The 26,456-nt window shown below is 34.1% G+C and overlaps 1 protein-coding gene across 3 annotated transcripts in view; it reads right to left on the minus strand.

The window, feature by feature from the left end:
- Window positions 1-26,456, minus strand: part of TBC1D32 (TBC1 domain family member 32) — a 270,320-nt gene that overhangs the window by 39,085 nt on the left and 204,779 nt on the right. For all 3 annotated transcript variants that reach the window (XM_063620893.1, XM_055262795.2, XM_063620888.1), the window contains 2 exons: window positions 17,157-17,282; window positions 10,700-10,783 (listed from right to left, as the gene is read on the minus strand). In XM_063620893.1, the coding sequence (XP_063476963.1) occupies window positions 10,700-10,783; window positions 17,157-17,282 (210 nt within the window). The remainder of the gene's footprint in view (window positions 1-10,699; window positions 10,784-17,156; window positions 17,283-26,456) is intronic.

The following is a 26,456-nucleotide window of genomic DNA, read 5'->3' on the forward strand; positions in this document are numbered from 1 at the left end:
TTCCTGCAGGCCAAGTTTTCTTTGCGAAGTAGTTGTTGTAACCATCTAACCAAAAGTGAAGAAGGGGTTAGTTATATCTTATACTGTAATATATCCAAACATTTCATAATGAATCACTTTTCATTTATTTCTTACAAATAAGATAGTGATTAGCTTGCTTATATTATCTACAAAGTCCATTTCAGAATAGAAATAGCATAGTACAGAGGACTGCAGGTGAGGCTGAAAGTCTGGATTAGTTCTTGAGAACAGTAGAGGACCAAACTAACAGTGAACCCTAAAAGGCACAACTAAACAGCATTCAGGGTCTAGCTGAAACTTTCAATTTCTGGCTGAGAAAACTGTAGCATGCATACATACACACAAACACATGAACACACAATACGTGCACACACAATTAACAGACTCATCACATAGTTACCTAGTGGTAGAGAAGACCAAAACCTAGGTTTTCAGAATATCATGAAGTTTTTTTTTTTTTTTCCTTCATTACACATTGGTGTTTCTCATACTATCAATATAATCTATTTCACTTCCAGGCTCATTCATCCACTTAGTAAATTATCTCTGATATAGTAAGTATGGAACACCATGCAAGAAGCTATGAGGGATAAAAGATAAATCATACCTCATTCCCTAAAAAACTGTCCAAGCAGTGTCAGAGATCAAATGTGTATATAGATAACTCTGATAAAGGTATTTTAAAGCCCTATATGAAATAGGAATGATACAGATAAAGTGTTACATGAATTCAGAAGATGAAGAGATTATGTCTAGTTAGGAAGATGTGGCATTTAAGTTGAACCTTAACATATATAGATCTGCGTGCCTATAGTAATATTAATGATTTTTCTCTTCTGGAAAGTATGATATAGATAGCTATCTTACTGGTAAAGGATGAGTGTGCAGTGGGTGGAGAAAGGTGTTAAGAATGGGCATTCCCATCGTGATGTGTTCCACGGATCACAGTGGATTCTATCAGGAAACACTGACCTAACACATCAGTGAAGAATGTAATGAAGTTATGGAGCAAGGTGACAGGAGTTGTCCAAAGGAATTGGATGTGTTAAATAGTTCTTCCCTGTGAAAGAAAAGAGTTCTTACATAGTGGTCTAGTTGTGAGGCCTGAGATGAGTCCTTTCACTTTCCTAGAGTTGTACAAATAATTTCCAAGGTCTAGACCCTCTCTAAAACTTTATGACACTGTATCTTCAGAGTAAAAAATTAACTCTGAACATTTCAACAGATAATGGTTCTCAACTATGGTGGTTCATCTTCTGAGGAACTTTTTAAAACTAAAGATAAATAGACTTGACTCCAGACTACTAAATAAGATTGCCAAGAGGGAATGTCCAGTCATTTGTATTTTTAAAGACCTCTACAGTTTATTTCTTATACAATAAAGTTGAGATTTACATTTGAAGGAATAAAAGTTAAATTTAGATATAGTTACAATTGGACAGTTATACAACACTATCCAAATTTCACTTTAATGTAGTGTAGCAAATTCTCAAAAAAGCTTTTAAATGAGAATATATGGAAGTGTTGGCATACCAAAACAAACATCAAATATCCATTTTAAAAAATCACTGATGTGAAAGAGATGTAAATAACTTTGGTATGAACAAAACTATGCAGATAAAAATATGCAAGGAATAAAAACTTTCCCAAAGCAGGAAGGAAGACATCAGAAAATGGGTTAGGGGCACATATTTAAAAACGGGCTTCAGGTCAGGCATGGTGGCACAAGCCTGTAATCTCAGCACTTTGGGAGGCTAAGAGGGATGGATTACCTGAGGTCAGGAGTTCAAGACCAGCCTCGCCAACATGGTGAAACCTGGTCTCTACTAAAAATACAAAAATTAGCCAGGCGTGGTGGCACATGTCTGTAATCCCAGATACTTGGGAGGCTGAAGCAGAAGAATTGCCTGAACCTGGGAGACAGAGGTGGGAGTGGGCTGAGGTCATGCCACTGAACTCCAGACTGCGTGACAGAGTGAGAGTCCATCTCAAAAAAACAAACAAAAAAAAGAGGTTTCCATTTTAAATTTGTATTATATTTGATATACAATATCAATATACAATAAATCACTGTATATCATTGATACACAATCATAACTTAGCAAGCAAATTTTATATTCCAAATACATCTCAGACAACAAAAGTTAGGTGGAAGAAACTTTTATTATATAAAACTCTGGACTACATTAACTTATAAGGCAGGAACTGAAATCTCAAAAATAAAACAAAATTGATAGGGAAAAATGAATAAGTAAAATTAAATAATTTTAAAAATGGACATCTTCAGAGGATTTTGATCCATATGCATGGCTGGTAATGAGTAATTAACTGATACAGTGTGTAGGATACATAATACATACTTAATAAACAATGAATGAATGAATAAGTGAATGAACCAACATCCAATGAATAGCAACAAAAGAAATTGTACTTTAAATATCAAACTAGAAGCAAGATGGAGAAGAAAACAGACATAGACTTAAAAATATTTTCTGTATATTAAAATCAAGTAACACATAGAAGAGATAGCTCCCACTCCCTGAAGTCACTGTGAAAAGAATAATGAAATAAGTTGTTGAAGAGTCAATCAACCAATGACATGTATAGCATCATACTTACCCACTAACAATACTTAATTCAATCTAAGCTAGAGTTAATCATTAAATTATTCAAAATAACCAATACTTTTAACTATAAATGCAACAGTTTCAAAATAAAATGAGTTGACAAAATTTATGTGACATGAACTGAGATCACTCATTGTGGGTCATGAATTCTGTTCTGTTTTTGGTTTGCAAAGCTAGCACATACAGCAGCAGTAGAAGAAATTAAATCTATTCTGCCTGGCACCTAATAGTATGGAAAAAAATAAATTTTCAGAAGAGTAAAGAGTTTCTCCACTGAAGGACAAATCTATGGTTGGAGAGGCAGTTACTGGTTGGCTGCTTACTGACTCTCCTAATGCCCTCCCTTATCTGTCCTAACTTAAGAAAACTCTTACTACCCAAAGGAATCAATGGACTACATTTCTTCCTCCCTGCTTCCTTTCCCAAAGTCAGTCTGTAAGTTCTGTTGCTTCTTTTCTAATATGTAATTGTATCCATGCATTTTATTCAGTTCTTACTACCACAGAATTCAGTACCTTGTGACCAGTCTACTGTACATGTCTCAGCCTCCTAATTGATGTAGTCAGTGTTATTTGGGAAAAAAAGCCTTTCCATATCTTGATTATGCAATTATCCCTGCCTGGAACACTTTTCCCCTCTTCTCTTGTTTCTTTCCATTCTAATAACCCAGGAGGCAGCACAAGTACTACTCCTGCTCTCTATTAACGCTTCCTCCTATTTTCCATGATGGCACCAATTTGACACTGACGTCATTTTCTACTGGATACCTGTGGCCCTTAAAATAAAACCCCTCATTGACAACCACCAAATTCAAATAGCATATTAAAAAGCACACTGCCTGAAACCAAGTAGCCAGCTGAAAAACTGTTTCTTTTATTTTCTACCTTACTATATGCTGCAATTTGTTTAATTCCTAATTTTAGGTATATGCCCTATTTTTCCTTCCTGAGGAAAGGTTCATATTAAATATCTCTTTGCAATTATCACACACTGTGCTTTACTGACAAATGTTTCATAAATGTAAGACAGAAGAGAGCATTTTTGTTTTTCAAAGAAAGTATAAAAGGTGTTTAGGTGTATTTAATTAAATTTAAAACTATATTTTAATAATCAAAAGGTGAAACAAGCAAAATGTTGATTTTTTTTCTAACCTTTTGATTAACTAGCATCACAAAGAGAAAAGAAATAAAAATACACATCACCCTGAAAAGGCCATTTAATTTATCATTTCGAAGAAGCAATTACACTAGAAAAAAATTCCCAACTTGAACTAGGGAATTGAACTAACAAAAAGGAAAGGTCTGTTAAGATATGGAAAGATACCTATACGAATTTACAAACTGCAAATGTGCAGAAGTTTATCTGTTTGTTCTTTTCTCTTTCTTTAAAAGGATAAACAGCCAAACTAATTTGATTTTTCCAGATTTGCAAATTTTATAATGGATTGAAATCCTGAGGGAGCTAACAACAGATGGATGATTGTGTAATTCTAATTTCAACTACCTTAGGGTTTAGAAGGCTGTCATTTTTTAAAACATAATCAATTTCTCATTTCCAGAAACCTAAAAAAACATTGAATACATGTACCCAGTATTTGTTTTAAAACATTTTATATCAAAACAATTTTTAATTTAAAGCAAATAGAGTGAAATTTTATAATAAAAAAATCATTGTTCCACCAGCTAAAAAATACTTGATAAAGGATGAGAATACCTAAAGCCTTGGGAAGAAAATAATGTACTAGCAACAAGCTCAGTATATCACAATAATGAATATTAAACAATCAATCAACAGAAAGTCACTTCATTTTTTGGCTTTACTATAAGACTGGTGAATAGCTTCAGCTGGAACCTTTAAGGAATTTAAATCCGCATTCAGGGTTTATCTGCCTAGCTAATATATTCAACAAAGCTGACATCTGAGATCTCACTCAGCATAATTTAGAAACATAACAGAGGGCAGTAATGCACGCACACTGAGCAATTAGTTTTGCTGAATATTTAGATAATATATACAATATAATTTTAATTTTAGATTTTCTACAGAAAATATGATCCAATAAAACAATGTGCAAATGAGAGCTATACAAATTGGAGATTATTATGCTTAAGTCTAAAGAAATGCCCACTTTGGTCATGCAAATTTCCATGACTATCACACTTCTTACCCATTTCCTATTACTCCCCAACTTAACCATTAAAAGCTGTATGTTTTTCACATAAATTTTTATGTTCATTCATAAGATTATAATTTTCTTCACAAATGCTTTCCTTTAAAATATCTTCCCAATTTATGTTTTCTTTCCTCTATGCCTCAATTTCCTCATTTTAAATATGACGATTATGTCTAGTTCGGAGAACAGTTATAAGGTTGAATGACACAAGGTGTATCAAGTGCCTCAACATAATACCAAATTTAAAAGAGGTGATTAATAGATATCAATTCCTTTCACCTACCTTAACTTTTGTTTAATAGTATCTTGTATTTTCTTCTCATTTATTTGTTTTAATTCTCTTAGGTCTCCTTTACCCCTTTCCCAGGTTTGCATCAGATGTCATTATGTGTAAATAAGTATAGGGTCATCTGTATATTCACATATATCTAATTATGTGAATTGTTAGATATTTAGAATTGTTACAGAACTATAATATGTTTCTTTGAATATAGATGTGAATATAGTATGTGTATATATATATATAATTAAATCTCATATTGAAGATACAAAGGAGTTTGACACCTAATGTAACAATTTAGCCATATACAATATAATAAAACTATCAAAATGGTAGTTTAAAGTGAATGCAGTCAGAGCAGAGAAGACAGAATCCTGCTTAGGAATAAGACAGGTTACATTCTAGCTGAAACTTTACAAGTGAGTCGGGCATTATCATGTGGATGTCTTGGAGAGGGAAGCATCCATCTAGAAGGAACAACAGGAGCAAAAATTTAGTGAGGCAAATGCGCAGAATGTGTTTGGGCAGTTAATGGTAATAAGGCTAGAAAGATATGCCTAACTTGAATAAATAACACATATTTGAATGATGGTTTCTTCAGCAAAAGAAGAAGTGATATCACCCTTACAGGAAAGATGATCTGTTATCAGTAGTATATGCTAACTCTACTTTCTTCACTGTCTCTTTATTCACTGCCCCTTAAGTATTGGATATTCATCCGTGGAAAACTTCATTTCTGTACTCCATTTTTTTTCCTTTACACAGTTACTATTATCAAATAATCTTTGTAAGGTACAGGTGAATCAAGTAATGTTTCTGCTCAGAAATCTTAAATGGTTTACTCTACTGCCTATTAAATTAAGATACTAATTGACACACTTTATAAAGCCTTCCTCCATCGTTCTTTTATCCATTCTTTCCTTTATTTGACAAACATTTATTGACATTATTGTTCTAGGTGCAGAGAAGGAAATGATAGGTAAAACACAAAAACAACCCTAAAGAAATTTACAGGAATGTGAGGAATTAGACACTAAATCAGAATATGAGAAAGAAATTACAATGAGATGTATTGGCTTTATATACCAAGCTGATGGCTTAGTAATTTGTATTTGTAGCCCACACTTTTCGTCTAAACTCGATTCACATGTCCAGAATGTATAAAGCATATTTACTTGAATGTCCAACAAGTATCTAAAACAACAAAAAAACCAGCACCTAATCTCCCCTTCCTTTCCTATTCTTCATTTCAATGTACAATCATTCCATCCTCCTAGTGACTCAGAAAAAATAGCTTATTGTCCTCCTTGACTCCTTTCTTTCTCTCATATCCCACATTCAATCTGTTACCCAATTCTGTTGGCCCTATCTTTAAAATATATCCAGAATCCAAAAACTTCTCACCGTCTCTATTACTGACATCCTCATCTCAGCCATTCCTGTTTTTCAATAGCCTCTTAACTCATTTCCCTGCTTCAGTCGTTTCTCTTCCCTCAGTCTTTCCTCAACACCACAGCCACAATGCTCTTATAAAATGCAAATTAGCATGTCATGCCTATGTTTAAAACCCTGCAATGACTTTCAAGATCCTGTATCATGCTCTCCTATCTGACTTTTAACACCACCAATTCCTCTCCTTTACTCCTTTCTAGCCATATTAGTCTCCTTTGTGGCCATTTGTTAGCACTCTCTTGCCCGGAAAATACCCATGTATCTTGCCTGCACTTCCCCTGCTGAACTGTGGTAAAAAATAAATAAATAAATAAATAAACAATAAAATAAAATAAAATAAAATGCATCATCAATAAAACTTTATATGAAAACTATTTAATACTGTAATCTTCACTCCTAACTAAAACTTCCCAGATCCTTTTTCTGTTGTGTATTTCCTCATGTATCATTACACCTTTTAACTTACTGAATATTCTACTTATTTTCTGTCTTCCCACTAGAAAGTAAACTCCATGAGGGGAAGACTTTTTCTGTCACAGTGTCAGTACCTAATACAGGATAATTTGTTGCATAAAGAACACATGTGTGTCTGGGACAGGGGGTAGTTGGGAGTGATGTGAAGAGTTTAGTGTTCTGCATGGAAAGAAAGTATGATGCTAGAGAAAAGGAAGGGGCAGGATAATGTAAGATCATGGGTACCATGATAATAAGCTGAGACTTTATGCTGTGGTCAATGGTGAGAAATGGCAGAGGGGATGAGTGGGTTAGATTTACATGTCAAAGATCACTCTAAGAGCAGTGTAAAGAGCACCTTTGAAAAAGAACCAGACTCCAAGTAGAGATATCAACTAAAAAGGTTATTATGACAACTTCTCCTGTTACAGATCTTAATGGAAAAGCTTTCTATTTTTCCTCACTCAGTATGATGTTAGCTGTGAGTTTATCACATATGGGCTTTACTGTGTTGAGGTATGTTTTTTCTATACCCAATTTGTTAACAGTTTTTTATTAAAAATGATGTTGAATTGTATCAAATGCATTTTCAGCATCTATTGAAATGATTCTATAGTTTTTTCCTGGATGATCTATCCTTGGCCAAAAGTAGAGTGAAGTCCTCTACAACTGTATTGCAGTTAATCTCTCACATAAAGTCTAGCAATATTTCTTTTATTTATGTGGGTGCTCCAGTGTTAGGTGCATGTATATTTATTACTGTTATATCCTCTCACTGAATTGATCCCTTTATCATTATATAATGACCTTTTTGGTCTCTTTTTATAGTCTTTGCCTTAAAGTCTATTTGATATAAGTATAGTTACTCCTATCCTTTTATGGCTGCCATTGACATAAAATATCTTTTTCCATTACTTCATTTTCAGTCTATGTGAGTCTTGATAAGTGGAGTGAGTTTCTTGTAGAAAGTATATAGTTAGGTCCTGTTTTGATATTCAGCCATTTTGTATCTTTCAATAGAAAAATTCAGTCTGTTTACATTCAATGTTATTATTAATAATAACCATTTTATTACTTGTTTACTAGTTATTGTGTGACTCCTCTCTTCCTCTATCCTTTCTTACTACCTTCTTTTGCATTTATTTTTTTCTGCTAGTATTTTTTTTGGGTATATATTATAGGTTTTTTTTTTGTTTGTGTTTACCATGAGGCTTACAAAGCCTTCCTGTAGTTATTATGATGTTATTTAAAAAAGATAATAACTTGATTGCAAAAACAAACAAAAAAAACTATACACATTAATTCCTTTCTACCACCATTTTGAATTTTTGACAGCACAATTTATATTATTTATATTGCCTATCCCTTAAAAAGTTGTTGTAATTATCATTTTTTAATAGTTTGTCATTTAGTCTTCTTAGTAAAGATGAAGTGGTTAACATATCATGACTAAATATTAGTGCAATAATCATGTTAGCATCCTTTTCTTTCCATCTTAAAACTCCCTTTAGCACTTCTTGTATGTAGGTCTGAAAGTGATAAATTCCCTCAACATTTGTTTGTCTGGGAAAGTCTTATTCTCCTCATTTCTTAAGGATAGCTTTCCTGGATATGGTATTCTTGGTTTACATGTTTTTGTTTTTTTTTTTCAACATTTTGAGTATATTGTCCTACTCATTCTTGTCCTGTAAAGTAGCTGTTGTCAGGCATATTGGAGCTCCCTACTATATTATTTGCTTATTTTTTCTCACTGTTTCCAGGATCGTCTCTTTGTCTTTGAATTTTGAGAGTTTGATTATAATATGTATTGGGGTATTCTTATTTGAGTGGAATCTAATTGTTGACCTTTGGCCTTCCTGTATCTAGTCATCTGTACATTTTTCCAGGTTTGGAAATATTTCTGTTATTGTTTCCTGGAATAAACTTTCTAGCCCTTGTCTTTCTCAGTTCTCTTTTTAATTACGATAACTCAAATATTTGTTCTTTTGATGTTATTACAGATCCTATAAGCTTTCTTTATTCCTTTTCATCCTTTTTTCTCCTCAGACTATGTATTTTCAAATTGTCTTCAAGATCACTGATTTTTTTTCTTCTGTGTGATCAATTCTGCTGTTGTTGCTCTTTATTACATTTTTTCATTTTCCTTTCAATCATTCTATTTTTCAGTTCCAGGATTTCTGCTTAATTTTTAAGAATGATTTCAATCGCTCTATTAAATTTCTCTGATAAGTTTCTCAATTGATCTTAGTTTTTTTTGAAGTATCTTGAACTTCCTTAAAACAATTTAGAAATCTTTGTGAGATCACACATCTCTGTTATTCTATGGTTGGTCTTTGGCATCTCATTTTGTCCATTTGGTGAGGTCGTATTTCCATGAATGTTCTTAATACTTGTGGACACACGATGATATCTACATGCTGCAGAATTATGTATTTATTTTACTCTTCGCAGTCTAGCTTTATTTGTGCCTATCTTCCTAGAGGTCCTTCCAGGGATTCTAAGCAGACTGTCTGTAGAGTTCGGAGAGCCTGTGACTACTGTATCCATCTAGAGAACACTCTAGCCCAGGCTTGCTGCATGTTTTGCAAGGCCTGAGATTGACATAGCTTTCCAGCCCAGAAAGACATGGGGAAGATCCAAAGAGAGCACTGGAGCTATTCAGGACCTCTGGCCAGGAATCAGAGTCCAGATGACTGTAAACCCCAGATGGGTGCGCTTCCCAGCAGGTCTCTGTATAAGGAAGACTGGAGCTGAGACTAGGCCCCTCGGTATCTCCTTAGGAAGGAGGCTGATAGGTGATCTCGTTGGCTCAGACAGGAATGTGTAAGCCAGCAGGTCTCTGCACAAGTGGGAGTAGTTCCTCAGCTGCAACAGGAGGGGTCAGAGATGATACTAGGCTCCTCAAGATCTGCTGTGAGATGGAGCCTCATGTGCCTATCATGCTGGCTCAGATGTGCACACATCTCCTAGCAGGTCCCTGCACTGAAAAGACAGCTCCCCAACTGCTCTAGAAGAGACTAGAGCTGATACTAGTATCCTAGGGATCTGCTATGAGATAGAAGCTGGAGAGACATGTCTCAGCTCAGAGGGGTACATGTCACCTAGTAATTCCCTGCACAGTTAAGATTGCAGCAGAAGAAGCCAGGGCTGAGACTGGGCCCTCTCAGTATCTGCTGTGGGACACAGGCTAGCATGCCTATCACACCAACCCCGACAAATGCATGTATCTTTTGTGAGACATACTGAGTTTGAGGGATTCTATGGCATATCCAGGTGATGTTTACTTACTAGGCCACTGGAAATATAAGAATAAAAAGCCTATAGTAGATCTTTGAGTGAACGATATAAATTTTGAAATCATCAATATATGAGAGATAGGTAAAACAGTATGAGCAGAGGAGACCACCAGGGAACAATGGATAGAATCAGAAGAATAGAAAACATTGCTTAAGGCAAAACAACTTTTAGTGGATAGAGAGAGAAAAAGAAAGCTCAAGAAAGAATCACAGAGTTGCAAGGAAACCTAGACATTTACAAAGAAAAGAGGCTTAATGGTATCTGGAATGTATATGGCACCAAGTAAGAGATTGTTAGGATGAGGAAACTGCCTATCTGTAATATCATTACACATCTCCATTAATTATCTAGTTACATACTGAGTCTTTTTCAAACTTCAAAATGTTTAAAATGTACCTGTATACTCCACTGAAGGGAAGCAGCATTCAGATGGGCTTTCAGTGAGATGAAGCACAAATTTTTCAAGTAATTCTACTAAGGCTGTAATAAACAAGAGAATAATTAGGATATTAAAGGTCAGAATAATATGTGACAATGCATCCTTAAATCACAGAACTAGTAGATAAAAGTCATCTGAACTTCACAGATACACTCTAAGGGAGTTCAATTCAAATGCGTACTGTTTTAGTATTCATCACACAGTTTCTGATGCAAATTAAACTTTAATAGCTTAGCTAAGAACCTATTCAATATAAAACTGAAAAAGGATCATCTGTTATCTTTAGATCCTCTAAGAATTATTTCAGAATTTGCTAAATGATTTCAAAACTGAAAGAAAAATATCACTAATTATGCTGTAATACATTACCTTTGTTCTTTATGCATAACAGAAAAAAGTATTAGTGGGTTCTAAGGCTAGGATCAACGCATAGTTCATTCAAAAACAGGACATATTATATGTTTTATATGCTTTGCAACTGATGGTATCTATTCAAGGCAACCAATATGAAAAGAAGGCTTGAACTATCTGGCTTGGAAGTGATAAAATGGTTATTTTCTAGGCTGGTTTGATAATGCCACTAGGCTTGGATCTAATCTCCCTGAAATGGATATAAACAGGTACAATATAATTAATATGCAACCCAGAGTTTGTTGTGGGTTGGAGTTTTTGGTTGTTCTTGTTGAAAATAAATAAATTTGTAGAGTCAATGTCATGCTTCAAATAACAAGCACACTTTACTCACTATGTAAAATTGTCCCTTAATTATATCCAGGATATTAACTCTAACCTATATTAACTAAATGAACTCTATTCCACAAACAAGTACATTTTAAGAATATAATTCTTGGAGAACAATTAGTGTTCAACGGGTGAAAAGTCCAAAATCAAAGAGGAATAACATATGCTTTTCAGGAACTGTAGCTGACAAGCTCTATCTCATAATATTTTAATGGCTTAGGACAAAAATGAAATGATTTTATTCATTGAACTGTATTCATATGATGATTTCAAAGTTGAATAAGTATTAAAAGTATAAGAATCCAGTCATCAAGGTTCAGAAAGGACATCAGTATTGTAAGCTATTTATACTTAGACTGGTTCTATCTTCATTTGTAGACACAAATTTTGCCATACTTATAAAAATCTTTCAAAAGTCTTTCTTCTATGAGTTAACAAATTAAATAGCCCTCAGGTGAGAGCATATAAATTTTTTTTTTGGGTGCACAATTTTTTTTATTTTTTTATTTTTTTTTTATTATTTTTTTTTTAACTGCTTTATTATCATCTCATATTTATTGCGGATATACAAGGTTTCTCTTATAGTATTACAACTATGGGTTTAAGTTAGCTATTTTTTTTTTTTATTATACTTTAGGTTTCAGGGTACATGTGCACAATGTGTAGGTTTGTTACATATGTATACATGTGCCGTGTTGGTTTGCTGCACCCATTAACTCGTCATTTAGCATTAGGTATATCTCCTAATGCTGTCCCTCCCTGCTCCCCCCAACCCACAACAGGCCCCGGTGTGTGATGTTCCCCTTCCTGTGTCCATGAGTTCTCATTGTTCAATTCCCATCTATGAGTGAGAACATGTGATGTTTGTTTTTTTGTCCTTGGATAGTTTACTGAGAATGATGTTTTCCAGTTTCATCCATGTCCCTACAAAGGACATGAACTCATCATTTTTTATGGCTGCATAGTATTCCATGGTGTATATGTGCCACATTTTCTTAATCCAGTTTATCGTTGTTGGACATTTGGGTTGGTTCCAAGTCTCTGCTATTGTGAATAGTGCTGCAGCAAACATACGTGTGCATGTGTCTTTATAGCAGCATGATTTATAGTCCTTTGGGTATATACCCAGTAATGAGATGGCTGGGTCAAATGTTATTTCTAGTTCTAGATCCCTGAGGAATCGCCACACTGACTTCCACAATGGTTGAACTAGTTTACAGTCCCACCAACAGTGTAAAAGTGTTCCTATTTCTCCACGTCCTCTCCAGCACCTGTTGTTTCCTGACTTTTTAATGATGGCCATTCTAACTGGTGTGAGATGGTATCTCATTGTGGTTTTGATTTGCATTTCTCTGATGGCCAGTGATGATGAGCATTTTTTCATGTGTTTTTTGGCTGCATAAATGTTTTCTTTTGAGAAGTGTCTGTTCATGTCCTTTGCCCACTTTTTGATAGGGTTTTTTGTTTTTTCTTGTAAATTTGTTTGAGTTCATTGTAGATTCTGGATATTAGCCCTTTGTCAGATGAGTAGGTTGCAAAAATTTTCTCCCATTCTGTAGGTTGCCTGTTCACTCTGATGGTAGTTTCTTTTGCTGTGCAGAAGCTCTTTAGTTTAATTAGATTCCATTTGTCAATTTTGGGAGAGCATTTAAATTTTATGTGTATAAACTTCTTTCTTTATAAATCACTTAGTACTGTCTCTTGAGATTATAAATTTTGCAGAAAGAACAATGTCTTGATGAAGTTCAGATATAATCATTCTTAGTTTAATGATAATAATTTAAGACGAAAGATATACATTAGTAACAAAGATTATACAGAAAGACACTTTTATAACTCCAAACATAATGTAATTATTTTTACTTTAGCACAACCATGTTTGCTACACGCTATATATTTAAGTAAAGTGCTTGAGTTAATGGGAAAAGACAGCATATTGCTAAGCAATTCTTTGAATCCTATGCCTGAGATTAGGTCAGAAATACAGAAAATTCATTACATCTGTGAGGGAACTACACACAAAATAATCTGATACTTAAGAGTCACATGACTAACTTCATACATAGCGAGCCACACTATTTTCTGGCAAGTACTGATATTCAAATATAATGTTATTGGATCAGTATATTAGAGGCTTACAGAGGAACTAATTCTATATTGCATACGTAAAAATGACATTACTAAAGTACTCCAAGAAGGTTCTAGATTTCTACCAATGCCTATTTATTCATTTTGCCCAGCAACCCTTATGAACAGCAACATATATTTTCAGGTATTTTGAGGGATAGGCTGTACTCATGAAACAATGCTAAAAATTGATCTATATGTGGTAATTGAACCTATGACTCTTATCTCAGTACATCTTTCTAACCAATTGTAAGTGTAGCTGAACTACATAATTAGTAGAGTGGCTATTTATCTCAGTATGACCAACAGCCTCACTGTCAACCCACTGAAAATTCCATTAACACAAGGAAATTAATTCACGTCACAAAACAATCCTTAACTTTAAAACAAATTAACTCTAGGATGTTACTGTCCAGAAAGTAAACTATAGAATGTTGTTCCTCTAAAGAGAATTTTTACATTTTAAATGACAGATCTGGAATTTCTATAGAGGGTTTTACATTATGGGCCTTCTCCCTTTAATCGTATCTATGTCCTGGAGTAGGAATATGACATGAATAGTCTATAAAACCAAAATTTATATTTATATACTAAGAAGAACACGTGGGTTTTCTGCTAAGAGAAAACTAAGGCAGACTGTTCAAGGATACTTGGGTATTGATTCTGTTTTCTCCTTGGGCTTTGCCATCTGCTATGGTCTTAAGGTTGGTATCCCTGAAAATTTCTTATGTTAAAATCCAATACATATCCAAAGAGATAGTATTCAGAAGTTTTGCCTTTGGGAAGTGAGTAAGTCATGAGGGCTCTGTCCTCATGATAGGAATTAGTGCCCTTATAAAAGAGGCTGAAGGGAGCTGTCCTTCCCTGTATTTCACCATGCAAGGATGTAGTAAGAAGGCACCATCTTTGAAGTAGAGAGCAATTCCTTACAAGACACTGAATCTGCTGGTGCCTTGATCTTGGTGTTCCTTGCCTCCAGAACTGTAAAAAATAATTTTCTAATGATTATAAATTACCCAACCTCAAGTATTTTGCTTTGGCAGCCTGAAGAAACTAAGACATCATCACAACAATAATTGATTCCAAAACTAGGACAGCTCTATGCTTTGAGTACCCATACAATCATTCTGTTTTTGACTTTCAGTATAGTATTCAATAAATTATACTTTATTATAAAATAGTTTTGTGTTAGATTTTGCCCAGCCATAGGATAACTTAAGTATTCTGAGCATATTTAAGCTAGGCTAGGTTAAGCTATGATATTCAGTAGGTTAGGTGTGTTAAATGCATTTTCAACTTATGATGTATTTATTAGGATGTAGCTTCACTGTAAGTTGAAGAGCATCTGTAAATATTGTATTGAGTGAAATGTCCAATAAAATAGAATAGTTTATATTGACTGATTTTGATTAAAAATAAAAAGTGATAATATATGAAGGATGAAATTACAGGTAAATTTTAGCTCTTTATTTTGCTTATTTATAATTTCTGATTTTCCTAAAATAAACATGTTAGATAATTGTCCAGTTGCTAAATGATGAATACTTAAAGTAATGGCGGAAGATATGAATGAGAAAGAACAAACTAGAGACAGACTTAGGAGTAGCATCTGTAAGACTTGGTGACTAAGAGGACAGGTATCATTCAGGGGACAAAGGAAGAAGTCAAGGAAAATTAAGTTTCTCCTTTCAATGATTGAGTAGATACTATTGGTAATAATCAGAAAAGAGAAAGCAACAGGAAGAACATACTTCATTTTATACTCTCGATGGTATCTCACACAGGAAAAACCTAAAAATTGGGAGCACTAAAATTTAAACAAAGGGGACAATAGGATTAAATTACCAGAGCAAAATAAAAAGAAACTTAAATATAACCAAAGGTAAATTAGAAATCACAAAAACACATTCCTTTTTTAAAAAGAAGACTCTTATATAAGAAAACTTTTTATAATTATGAGTAATTATGTGGAATCACCTAATGCTCATTGCTAGAGATGAGATTTTGCCCCAACACTATAGTCCATAAAAAGGAACCAGAAACCTTTAGACTCTATTTTTAAGAGTATCAAAGTAATGAATAAGCAGGGCGCAGTGGCTCATGCTTGTAATCTCAGCATTTTGGGAGGCTGAGGCGGGTGGATCACCTGAGATCAGGAGTTTGAGACCAGTCCGGCCAACATGGTGAAACCCCGTCTCTACTAAAAATACAAAAATTAACTAGGTGTCGTGACATGCGCCTGTAATCCCAGCTACTTAGGAGGCTGAGGCAGGAGAATCGCCTGAACCGAGGAGGTGGAGGTTGCAGTGAGCCAAGATCGCACCATGGCACTCCAGCCTGGGCGACAGAGCAAGACTCTGTCTCAAAAACAAAACAAACTAATAAATAACTAAGGTCAAGACCTGTGGAAAGTGCCCTAAGATACCAAGATTCCAAAGAGAACACAGTTTTAATGGTAATGTTCTACATGTTTGTCCTGTTTCAGAGGAATGAGTAAGAGTTAAACAGCTGATACTTCTCGTTTGTCTTACTATCCTGTTAGAGATAAACTCAGAACGACATACAAATTTAGTTCTTGTATTTAAACTGAACATCATTCCAGTCTGCTGCTTTCTTAATTTGTTGTGCAAATTAAGAGTTTATATTAAACTGTGCAGCCCACAGTTTATATTAAATATTCTCTATTGTTCAATCAATGGTAAATATATACTTAGAATAGATATTTTATAAATATCTGGGGGGATAAAACATAGCTTAACTGCTCACTTTATACTCAAACATTGGAGAACAACATTTGATTTCTTAGCCATAAATATATAACATTATTCTCTGGAAATATTTCTCCAACAACTAAAAATATAAAAACTTCTCCATTTCCCATTTTAAATTTTAGAACAAATGACACAAATATGAAAACTATAAAGCATTGCTGATAAAGTACACCATACCTTTTAAATTACAGTTTTCAGGAAATCTAGCTTATATTGACATTAGAACTTTTTTCTAAGCACTTTTTTTTACTTTATTCAAAATAAATAATGTTAATTTAAAAAATGATGATTTCAGAAAACAAATGCACAAGTAGATAACTAATACAAATAAACTTGTTTGCTAATTTAGAAAACATAGCTGTTCCCTTAAAACAAAATTTTCTTAGGAGTCACTAAATTTACTTGCATCAATATAAAAGTGATTCAGAATAACAATGTTGATTTAAAAATCAATAAAATTTCTAAAAAACATAACAATATGTCATATTCAGGTAAAAACTGGTAAAACCAAGCAAATTGTTACCTAGGTAGACGTAGTGTTCTAGTTTTGCTCACCAAGACTGTTTAGACAGTTCCAAAAAAAAAAAAAATGCTTAGTAGTGCCTTATATTTTAATTTGTGTTCTCTCAGGATCCCAGTTTTCTCAGATATCAGCGAACTTCTGGAATTAGCATTATGTTTTCTACATATGCCAATACTAATCTTTAAGAACCACACATTCTATTAATGTAATTTTCATACATAAGAAAACCCACAATGGAAACAATGTACTTACCCTCTCCACTGATTATATCAGGTTTGGCTTTCATCATTTTGCAAAATTGTCTTTGGCAGTTTTCTATCCATTCAGTTTGTTTATCAGATATTTTGAGGCATAATAAAAGCTTGTCAAGATCATTGTCTAATCAGAAAGATAACATATTATTATAATAAGACATGCTAGATATACTGAAAAATTATTAATGTTAACTATGTAAACAGTTGAAAATTCCATATGGAATACATATGGCTTTCAAAGGAGAACAGATATTCTTCTGTAATTACATCTTATACCATTGCTTGTTAAATGTATTAAAAGTTGACAACAATGAATTACTGAATTATTAAAAGCTCATAAAATGTATTGGGATTGTAACCATAATTCTTGAATACTCTTTTTCTTATACGAATATGGCTCATTACTGAGTATCTGTTTTAATAGACAGCGTGAACCTTAAAATTTCATAATGTAGACTGACAGGAACACTACACTCATTCCTCATGTGCTTTCAGATACAATTTTTTATTCACTTCTTTAAAAGCAAAAAGAAAGCATAAGTGTAAAAAATCTTTAGTGAATCATTTATTCATCTTGGAAAAAATATGCTGCTGAAGGGGTTAAAATATGCTATTCTGGCATATTGATTATTTAAATTAAAGACACTTGAAAAACAGCAAGTGCAAGATCACGTTGACCTTCACGTTGCTTCTCTATAAAGAAAATGAAATTCTCATCTAAAAGACACTCTCTATACTAGAAGAAAAGACAACATATTTGCCTTCAAGGATGAGAAGTTGAGACCAGAGAACACTTTGCAAACCTTATTAAAATGACTTATCTTTTAAGCCTCCCACATAATTTAGTCACATTTTCACAGTTTATTATTCTCTGTACAACTCAGTATATAGATTTCCCTATGAGAACTCTTATGCCATGTAAAACTTGTATTATGCTTTTCTCCTGTTAATCTATTATCTCAATTAAATTCTCAGATCCTGCTGGGACCCAAAGAGGATGCAGGTAGAGATTTTCTGCACATAAACTGAAGATAATGAATAGGGCTAAAGAAAGTATTTATGGCTAAAATATAACTTTTCTTCTAAGTGAACTCATGAATACATAGCAGATTCCATTTAATTACGTAGCTTTAAAGGTACTTATACCCATGAGATTTTATTTTTAAAAAATCAATGAATAATATAGTAAATGAACAGTTAAGTGTTGCTAAAAAAGATATACGCATAGGTATTCATATAGACATATACATATGTAAAAATTCAAAGGAGACCAAACAGGCAAAGATGTTCTCTTATTTTCTAGAATAAAATGGGAGAATCAGTAGCCAAATTAATTCATACCTTTTTATTTTATTTTATTTTATTATTATTATACTTTTAGGGTACATGTGCACAATGTGCAGGTTTGCTACATATGTATACATGTGCCATGTTGGTGTGCTGCACCCATTAACTCGTCATTTAGCATTAGGTATATCTCCTAATGCTATCCCTCCCCCCTCCGCCCACCCCACAACACTCCCCAGAGTGTGATGTTCCCCTTCTTGTGTCGATGAGTTCTCATTGTTCAATTCCCACCTATGAGTGAGAACATGCGGTGTTTGGTTTTTTGTCCTTGCGATACTTTACTGAGAATGATGATTTCCAGTTTCATCCATGTCCCTACAAAGGACATGAACTCATCATTTTTTATGGCTGCATAGTATTCCATGGTGTATATGTGTCACATTTTCTTAATCCAGTCTATCGTTGTTGGACATTTGGGTTGGTTCCAAATGTTCTTTGCTATTGTGAATAGTGCCACAATAAACATATGTGTGCATGTGTCTTTATAGCAGACGTAATTTTATAGCAGCATAATTTATAGTCCAGTAATGGGATGGCTGGGTCAAATGGTATTTCTAGTTCGAGATCCCTGAGGAATCACCACACTGACTTCCACAAGGGTTGAACTAGTTTACAGTCCCACCAACAGTGTAAAAGTGTTCCTATTTCTCCACATCCTCTCCAGCACCTGTTGTTTCCTGACTTTTTAATGATGGCCATTCTAACTGGTGTGAGATGGTATCTCATTGTGGTTTTGATTTGCATTTCTTTGATGGTCAGTGATGATGAGCATTTTTTCATGTGTTTTTTGGCTGCATAAATGTCTTCTTTTGAGAAGTGTCTGTTCATGTCCTTCGTCCACTTTTTGATGGGGTTGTTTGTTTGTTTCTTGTAAATTTGTTTGAGTTCATTGTAGATTCTGGATATTAGCCCTTTGTCAGATGAGTAGGTTGAGAAAATTTTCTCACATTTTGTAGGTTGCCTGTTCACTCTGATGGTAGTTTCTTCTGCTGTGCAGAAGCTCTTTAGTTTAATTAGATCCCATTTGTCAATTTTGGCTTTTGTTGCCATTTCTTTTGGTGTTTTAGACATGAAGTCCTTGCACATGCCTATGTCCTGAATGGTATTGCCTAGATTTTCTTCTAGAGTTTTTATGGTTTTACGTCTAACATGTAAGTCTTTAATCCATCTTGAATTAATTTTTGTATAAGGTGTAAGGAAGGGATACAGTTTCGGCTTTCTACATACGGCTAGCCAGTTTTCCCAGCACCATTTATTAAATAGGGAATCCTTTCCCCATTGCTTGTTTTTGTCAGGTTTGTCAAAGATCAGATAGTTGTAGATATGTGGCGTTATTTCTGAGGGCTGTGTTCTGTTCCATTGATCTGTATCTCTGTTTTGGTACCAGTACCATGCTGTTTTGGTTACTGTAGCCTTGCAGTGTAGTTTGAAGTCAGGTAGCGTGATGCCTCCAGCTTTGTTCTTTTGGCTTAGGATTGACTTGGCGATGCAGGCTCTTTTTTGGTTCCACATGAACTTTAAAGTAGTTTTTTCCAATTCTATGAAGAAAGTCATTGGTAGCTTGATGGGGATGGCATCGAATCTATAAATTACCTTGGGCAGTATGGCCATTTTCATGATATTGATTCTTCCAACCCATGAGCATGGAATGTTCTTCCATTTGTTTGTATCCTCTTTTATTTCATTGAGCAGTGGTTTGTAGTTCTCCTTGAAGAGGTCCTTCACATCCCTTGTAAGTTGGATTCCTAGGTATTTTATTCTCTTTGAAGCAATTGTGAATGGGAGTTCACTCATGATTTGGCTTTCTGTTTGTCTGTGATTGGTGTATAAGAATGCTTGCGATTTTTGTACATTGATTTTGTATCCTGAGAATTTGCTGAAGTTGCTTATGAGCTTAAGGAGATTTTGGGCTGAGACAATGGGGTTTTCTAGATATACAATCATGTCATCTGCAAACAGGAACAATTTGACTTCCTCTTTTCCTAATTGAATACCCTTTATTTCCTTCTCCTGCCTGATTGCCCTGGCCAGAACTTCCAATACTATGTCGAATAGGAGTGGTGAGAGAGGGCATCCCTGTCTTGTGCCAGTTTTGAAAGGGAATGCTTCCAGTTTTTGCCCATTCAGTATGATATTGCCTGTGGGTTTGTCATAGATAGCTCTTATTATTTTGAAATATGTCCCATCAATACCTAATTTGAGAGTTTTTAGCATGAAGCGTTGTTGAATTTTGTCAAAGGCCTTTTCTGCACCTAGTGAGATAATCATGTGGTTTTTGTCTTTGTTTCTGTTTATATGCTGGATTATGTTTATTGATTTTCATATGTTGAACCAGCCTTGCATCCCAGGGATGAAGCCCACTTGATCTTGGTGGATGAGCTTTTTGATGTGCTGCTGGATTCAGTTTGCCAGTATTTTATTGAGGATTTTTGCATCAATGTTCATCAACGATATTGGTCTAAAATTCTCTTTTTTGGTTGTGTCTCTGCCAGGCTTCGGTATCAGGATGATGCTGGCCTCATAAAATGAGTTAGGGAGGATTCCCTCTTTTTCTATCGATTGGAATAGTTTCAGAAGGAATGGTACCAGTTCCTCCTTGTACCTCTGGTAGAATTCGGCTGTGAATCCATCTGGTCCTGGACTTTTTTTGGTTGGTAAGCTATTGATTATTGCCACAATTTCAGAGCCTGTTATTGGTCTATTCAGAGATTCAACTTCTTCCTGGTTTAGTCTTGGGAGGGTGTATGTGTCGAGGAATTTATCCATTTCTTCTAGATTTTCTAGTTTATTTGCATAGAGGTGTTTGTAGTATTCTCTGATGGTAGTTTGTATTTCTGTGGGATCAGTGGTGATATCCCCTTTATCATTTTTGATTGCATCTATTTGATTCTTCTCTGTTTTCTTCTTTATTAGTCTTGCTAGCAGTCTATCAACTTGAAAGAGATTTTGAGGATAAAAAGAGAACAAGAACCTTTTGAAATTATAGGGTTAAAGGCTTAAATGTTTCTGCTCTAAATTATGGTATGGGAACATTAACACTACAAAATCATCTACCTAAGCTCTATTTTAGGTTAATTAACCCCACCAGGAAGATACTAGTGGTCAACGTGATACCTGAGAGGGTTTCAGCTAACAATGTCTTACTTTTTTCTTAAAGAAAATTATAATGATGAAAGCGAGTCTTTATTCTTCCAAGTTTTAAAAATCAAAGAAGCTTTCCAGCATAATACAACTATTTAAACTTTTCAGCCCAATTTTTATAAAATTCCATTTACTATATACAGAAGTCCTCCTACGTGGATATAATAATTAAGACAATATCACTGCCCTCATGAAATGCACATGTCATATAAAGCATATGCATGTATATGTGTGTATATACATACAAACAGAAAATAGTACTGTAATCAAGGTATGTCATTCCTGTCATCTAAAATTTCAGTGTTATTTAGCCCTAAGAAAACTGCTACATATTGTTGCATGATCCTCATGATTACCATATATAAAATCATGATTTATGTAAATATTTCCCTATTTGACATTTAGGTCAACAAAAGCCTTTTTATACCAAAGCTACATACATACTCTCTCATACAAACACATGAATGCACAGATACATACACCAAACATATGTGGACTCACATAAATACACACATAAAGCAAAAAGTTGTTTTGTTGAAAGCATATGTAATTCTGCTATTCAGTACTAATCTATTTTCTTTGAATATCAAGACTACAATGATACATTTCACAAATAGCCTCTGTCAGAAGCAATAACTAGAAAAAATTATCAAGCATTAAATCAAAAGATAAAATGATACTTTTTAATAAAAACACTTGAAACTATAAACTCATAAAATTTCAACACAGCTAATAATTTTACTGAAAATTATGTTATTGCTAACAAAAAAGTTTTAATGTTAAATGTATCTTGACAAGAATTAGGTAAAGACTTAATTCGACATTACTGAAATTGAATTTTTATTGTTTTCATTTAAAATATCCATATTACATAATGCTAAGAATAAAATATCTAGAGTCTAATAAGAAACACTAGTGACACATGATTGCAAGATAATGCAGTTTTTTCATCTTTGTTTCCTCCTCTGTTTTCTTCTTCTACTCATGTTTAACTCCCTTTTTTATCTCCTTCAAACAAAGGATGTTACTACCTCCTTCAGAGGACATCCATATAGCCCTTTCATAGGCTATCTGTTATTTATAAATCTGTTTTCTTTTTACTCTTCCCTCCTCTTGCTCTCCATTCTCTCTCCTTCCACACTTGCTATTCTGTTTTGCTTTCTCATCATCTCATTCTAAGGAAAAGAGTACAAGGCATTATAATTGTAAACAGCACCGAGGCAGCAGATGTGGTATGCGCCTGAATCTACCAGTTGGCAGACAGCCTGAAGGACCCAGTTTAGATAGCTGGAAATTGGATTTGAGGCAATAAAGAAATGCTGAGCTGAAAACAGGCTGACTAAAACACTGTTAGAGAGACAGCTTTGTACCCTGCATTATACTTCTGGCTACCCTTTCCCCAGCCATCATTGAGAGTATATGTTTTACAATTCGCATTCCTCAAAGTTAAAAATATGAAATGATGTGATATGATATTAACTGAAAAACATGTATATCTGTGATATTACTGAGTTTGAGGGGAACAATAAATAATTCCTTTATCTTCTCCAAATTTGGGACCAACTGAGAAGCCAATGGGTATAGATAAACAGAGTTCAAAGTTATCAGTGTTAGTATATAAACAGCTAAATTAAGCATCATTGCTTGCATCTACTGCCACATGGCCTTCTAGATGTCTTCCCTGAACTGAATACCATAAATCTATTCAGCCATAGACAGACAGAGACAAAGGCCCCCGTGACTGTTCCTGCTAGAAAAAGTGCAAAAATAACCTAAAGACTGGCTAAATTAAAAGTGCAGCCTACAGGTAGGCTAGCCCACGACCTTCTATTCCTTCTTCCAGATTCACTTATCAACCATTCCTCTTAACTTATGCAGAATGAGTAAGGAAGTCCAGGGAGAGGCCAATGGTATTACTCCAGCAAAGACCCTTTGATATGGAGACACGAGGTAAGGGAAAATGAAAGCTCCTCCATAATAGATATTTTATATGACAATTCTAAATTAGTGACTGTGAGTGTAATACGAAAAATACATAGAATTCCATATTTCCCAAAATTTATACATGGAACATTTCTATATTTATAATCAGGAAAAAAAGAGTATTAAAAAAAGTTTTCCTTCTGGCCACTATGAAGGAACTAGGAATAGATTTGCCTTCTGCTGTAAACAACCAGACTGGATAAAATATATCAAACAACTGTTTTCAGACATTAGCCAATGGGCAGTGCAGGACTGTAATGTCTGAGAAAAGGGAAACCAGTGAGGTGAGCTTTATGATTGTCCACTTTCTTCTTGGAGGTTTTGCTGAATTTAGGAGACAGATGTCAGATTTCAAAGAGATTAAAGAGGCTAAAATTTGTGCATTAGAATACTGGAGAGAAAGAGCTCTAGCAAACTGGTTAACTATTTGTCAAGTTGGCTGCTGATTAATCAGCTGTGGAAACTAAGGCTGAAATTTCACAAGGCTGAGCAAGCAACAGCTGGGGGCTATAAACTGAATAATTCACAGAGCACACCTAGAGTTACAAGATGTCCAAGTTCCAAACAGAGTGGAGAGTACTAGTTAATTACCTCGGTTTTCCACAGACGACCCAGAAAGGTCACACCTTGGTAACAGGTAAAATTAGTCTTAAAGTAAGGCAATTATACATCCACCCTAACAAAAAAATGGAAGCCTTGACAGTAAAGCTGATCCACAAGCAACTTAGCTGCCCACCAAAAAAAATCCACCACTCCTTAAAGAAAGACAACAAAATTTAGCACTCAAAGTAAATAATGTCTAATGCCCCCCAAAACTCCCCTAACATGAATAAAAAGAATGTGACTCATAACCTGCAGATACATCAATTAACAGATTAATAGACATAGATTCACAAAAGATCGAAATTATCAAGGACATAAAGGCAATTATTTTCAGGGATTTAAAGAAAACACAAACCAAAAGTAGATGTTTAAACTAACTGTGGTTTTTCAATACTGCCATCTCAGTAAAAAGAGACAAGTGAATGGGACATGCAACAATCTGGGTCAATCTCAAAACCATGATGCTAAGAGAAAGGAAACAGGTACAAAGAATGTGTCCTATGTAATTCTATTTGTATGAAATGCTGGAACAGGAAAAACTAATCTTATAGCAGTGGTTCTCAAGTGGACATGGTTTTGCTCCCCAGGGAACATTTGGCAATGTCTATAGACATTTCTGATTGTCACAACTGAGAAGAGAGAGGGAGAGTTTTATTGGCATCAAGTGGATTGGAGCCAGGGATGCTGCTAAAAATCCTACAATGCACAGGAAAATCCTCCCTGACAAAGGAAAGCAAATTACCCAAAATATTAATAATGCTAAGACTGAGAAGCCCTGACTTATAGTAACGAAAAAAATTAATGGTAGCATGCAAGTGGGTGGAGAGAAGCTGACTGCAAAAGACAAAGGGAATTAATGTGAGATCATGAGAAAATGTTCTGTATTTGATTATGGTGGTTATCTGTGTATAAATATTTCTAAAAATTCAAACTCCTTTCTTAAAACAGATGCATTCTGTTGTATATAGAAATTGTATTATATACACATGTGTATGTAAACAAGTATGTGTACAATTAAAGGTTACTTAAGTGATCGAAATTAAGCATACTAGTACGTTACTAAAATATGAGCAGTTATAGTTCATAATTTGTTATAAAGTCTATATCAGAACTCACTAAGATTTAATTAAAAGTATATGCATGTGTAAAATGATTCACTTCCAAGAACTCTAATGACTATATTATGGTAAAGTGTTTTGAAGTATACATTTTAAAAATCCTCATTAATATGTCCTGATAAGAGGTTCTGACTGCTTTCTGAATGAAATACAGGCTCCTGTAATGAAATGAACATTTACTTCTTAGGACTAAATAAGAAATTAATTTATATTTTCTAGGTGATTAAATATAATAATCCCTTTAAACTCACAATGCTTTATTTTTATAGCAACCATGTCTACATTCCTCTAAAAGTGCAGTATTATTTCTAGAGACAGAGTATAATAAATGATGTCTCAGTATATCCATTCTATATCCAGTTATGATGAAGTCACCATGGAAAACTACCAGTTTGTTTTCCCAAGAAAGGCTTGATGTATCTAACGAGTAAGGTAGAGAAAGAAATAGTCTTCTTCTCTATATTCTTTAAGACCACTATGATTTATAGACAACTACGAAAAATTGGAAGAAGGTAAAAAAAAAAAAACAACCACTTTGATCTCTGTCCTTACCACCACTGAGGAAAAGGAAAACAAAAAAGACAACATCTAGTTTCATGTTTAAAAAATCGATTGGTGATAGTAGAAAATATTTCAAAAACTCTAAAATTCTTTGTTATGGTAAGCATTATAATCTTTTTATATTTGGGGATATTATATAATTATTTTCTCAGGTCATATAGGAACAAAGAGTGTATTAAAAATGTAAGATTATTATCGATGATGTAGAAAGAGAGACTATACAGAAAGAACTTCTGTATAGTTCTTTCATTTCAAGGGGAGGGAAACCGTAAGGTCGATATAAATATAAAGGAAAACATGCAATCTACACAGAAAAAGTTTAATAATTACTTTCTAGGATGTCAGTCAGTAATTTTGAGTGCCCATTTTTGAAATAATATTATAACTGACATTTCAAAAGGGAGAAAAAGTAAAATAAAGACTTTATAAACTAGCAAGAGATTCCTAGGCTTAATTTAGATAGCCAACCTTGTATTATCCTGAAGTTTATTTTTGTGTTTCTACTTACTTTCTCTTCCTCCATTTAGATTAATGCAGTCAGCATT

Source organism: Symphalangus syndactylus, chromosome 2 (genome assembly GCF_028878055.3).
Source record: "Symphalangus syndactylus isolate Jambi chromosome 2, NHGRI_mSymSyn1-v2.1_pri, whole genome shotgun sequence".
Classification (NCBI taxonomy): domain Eukaryota; kingdom Metazoa; phylum Chordata; class Mammalia; order Primates; family Hylobatidae; genus Symphalangus; species Symphalangus syndactylus.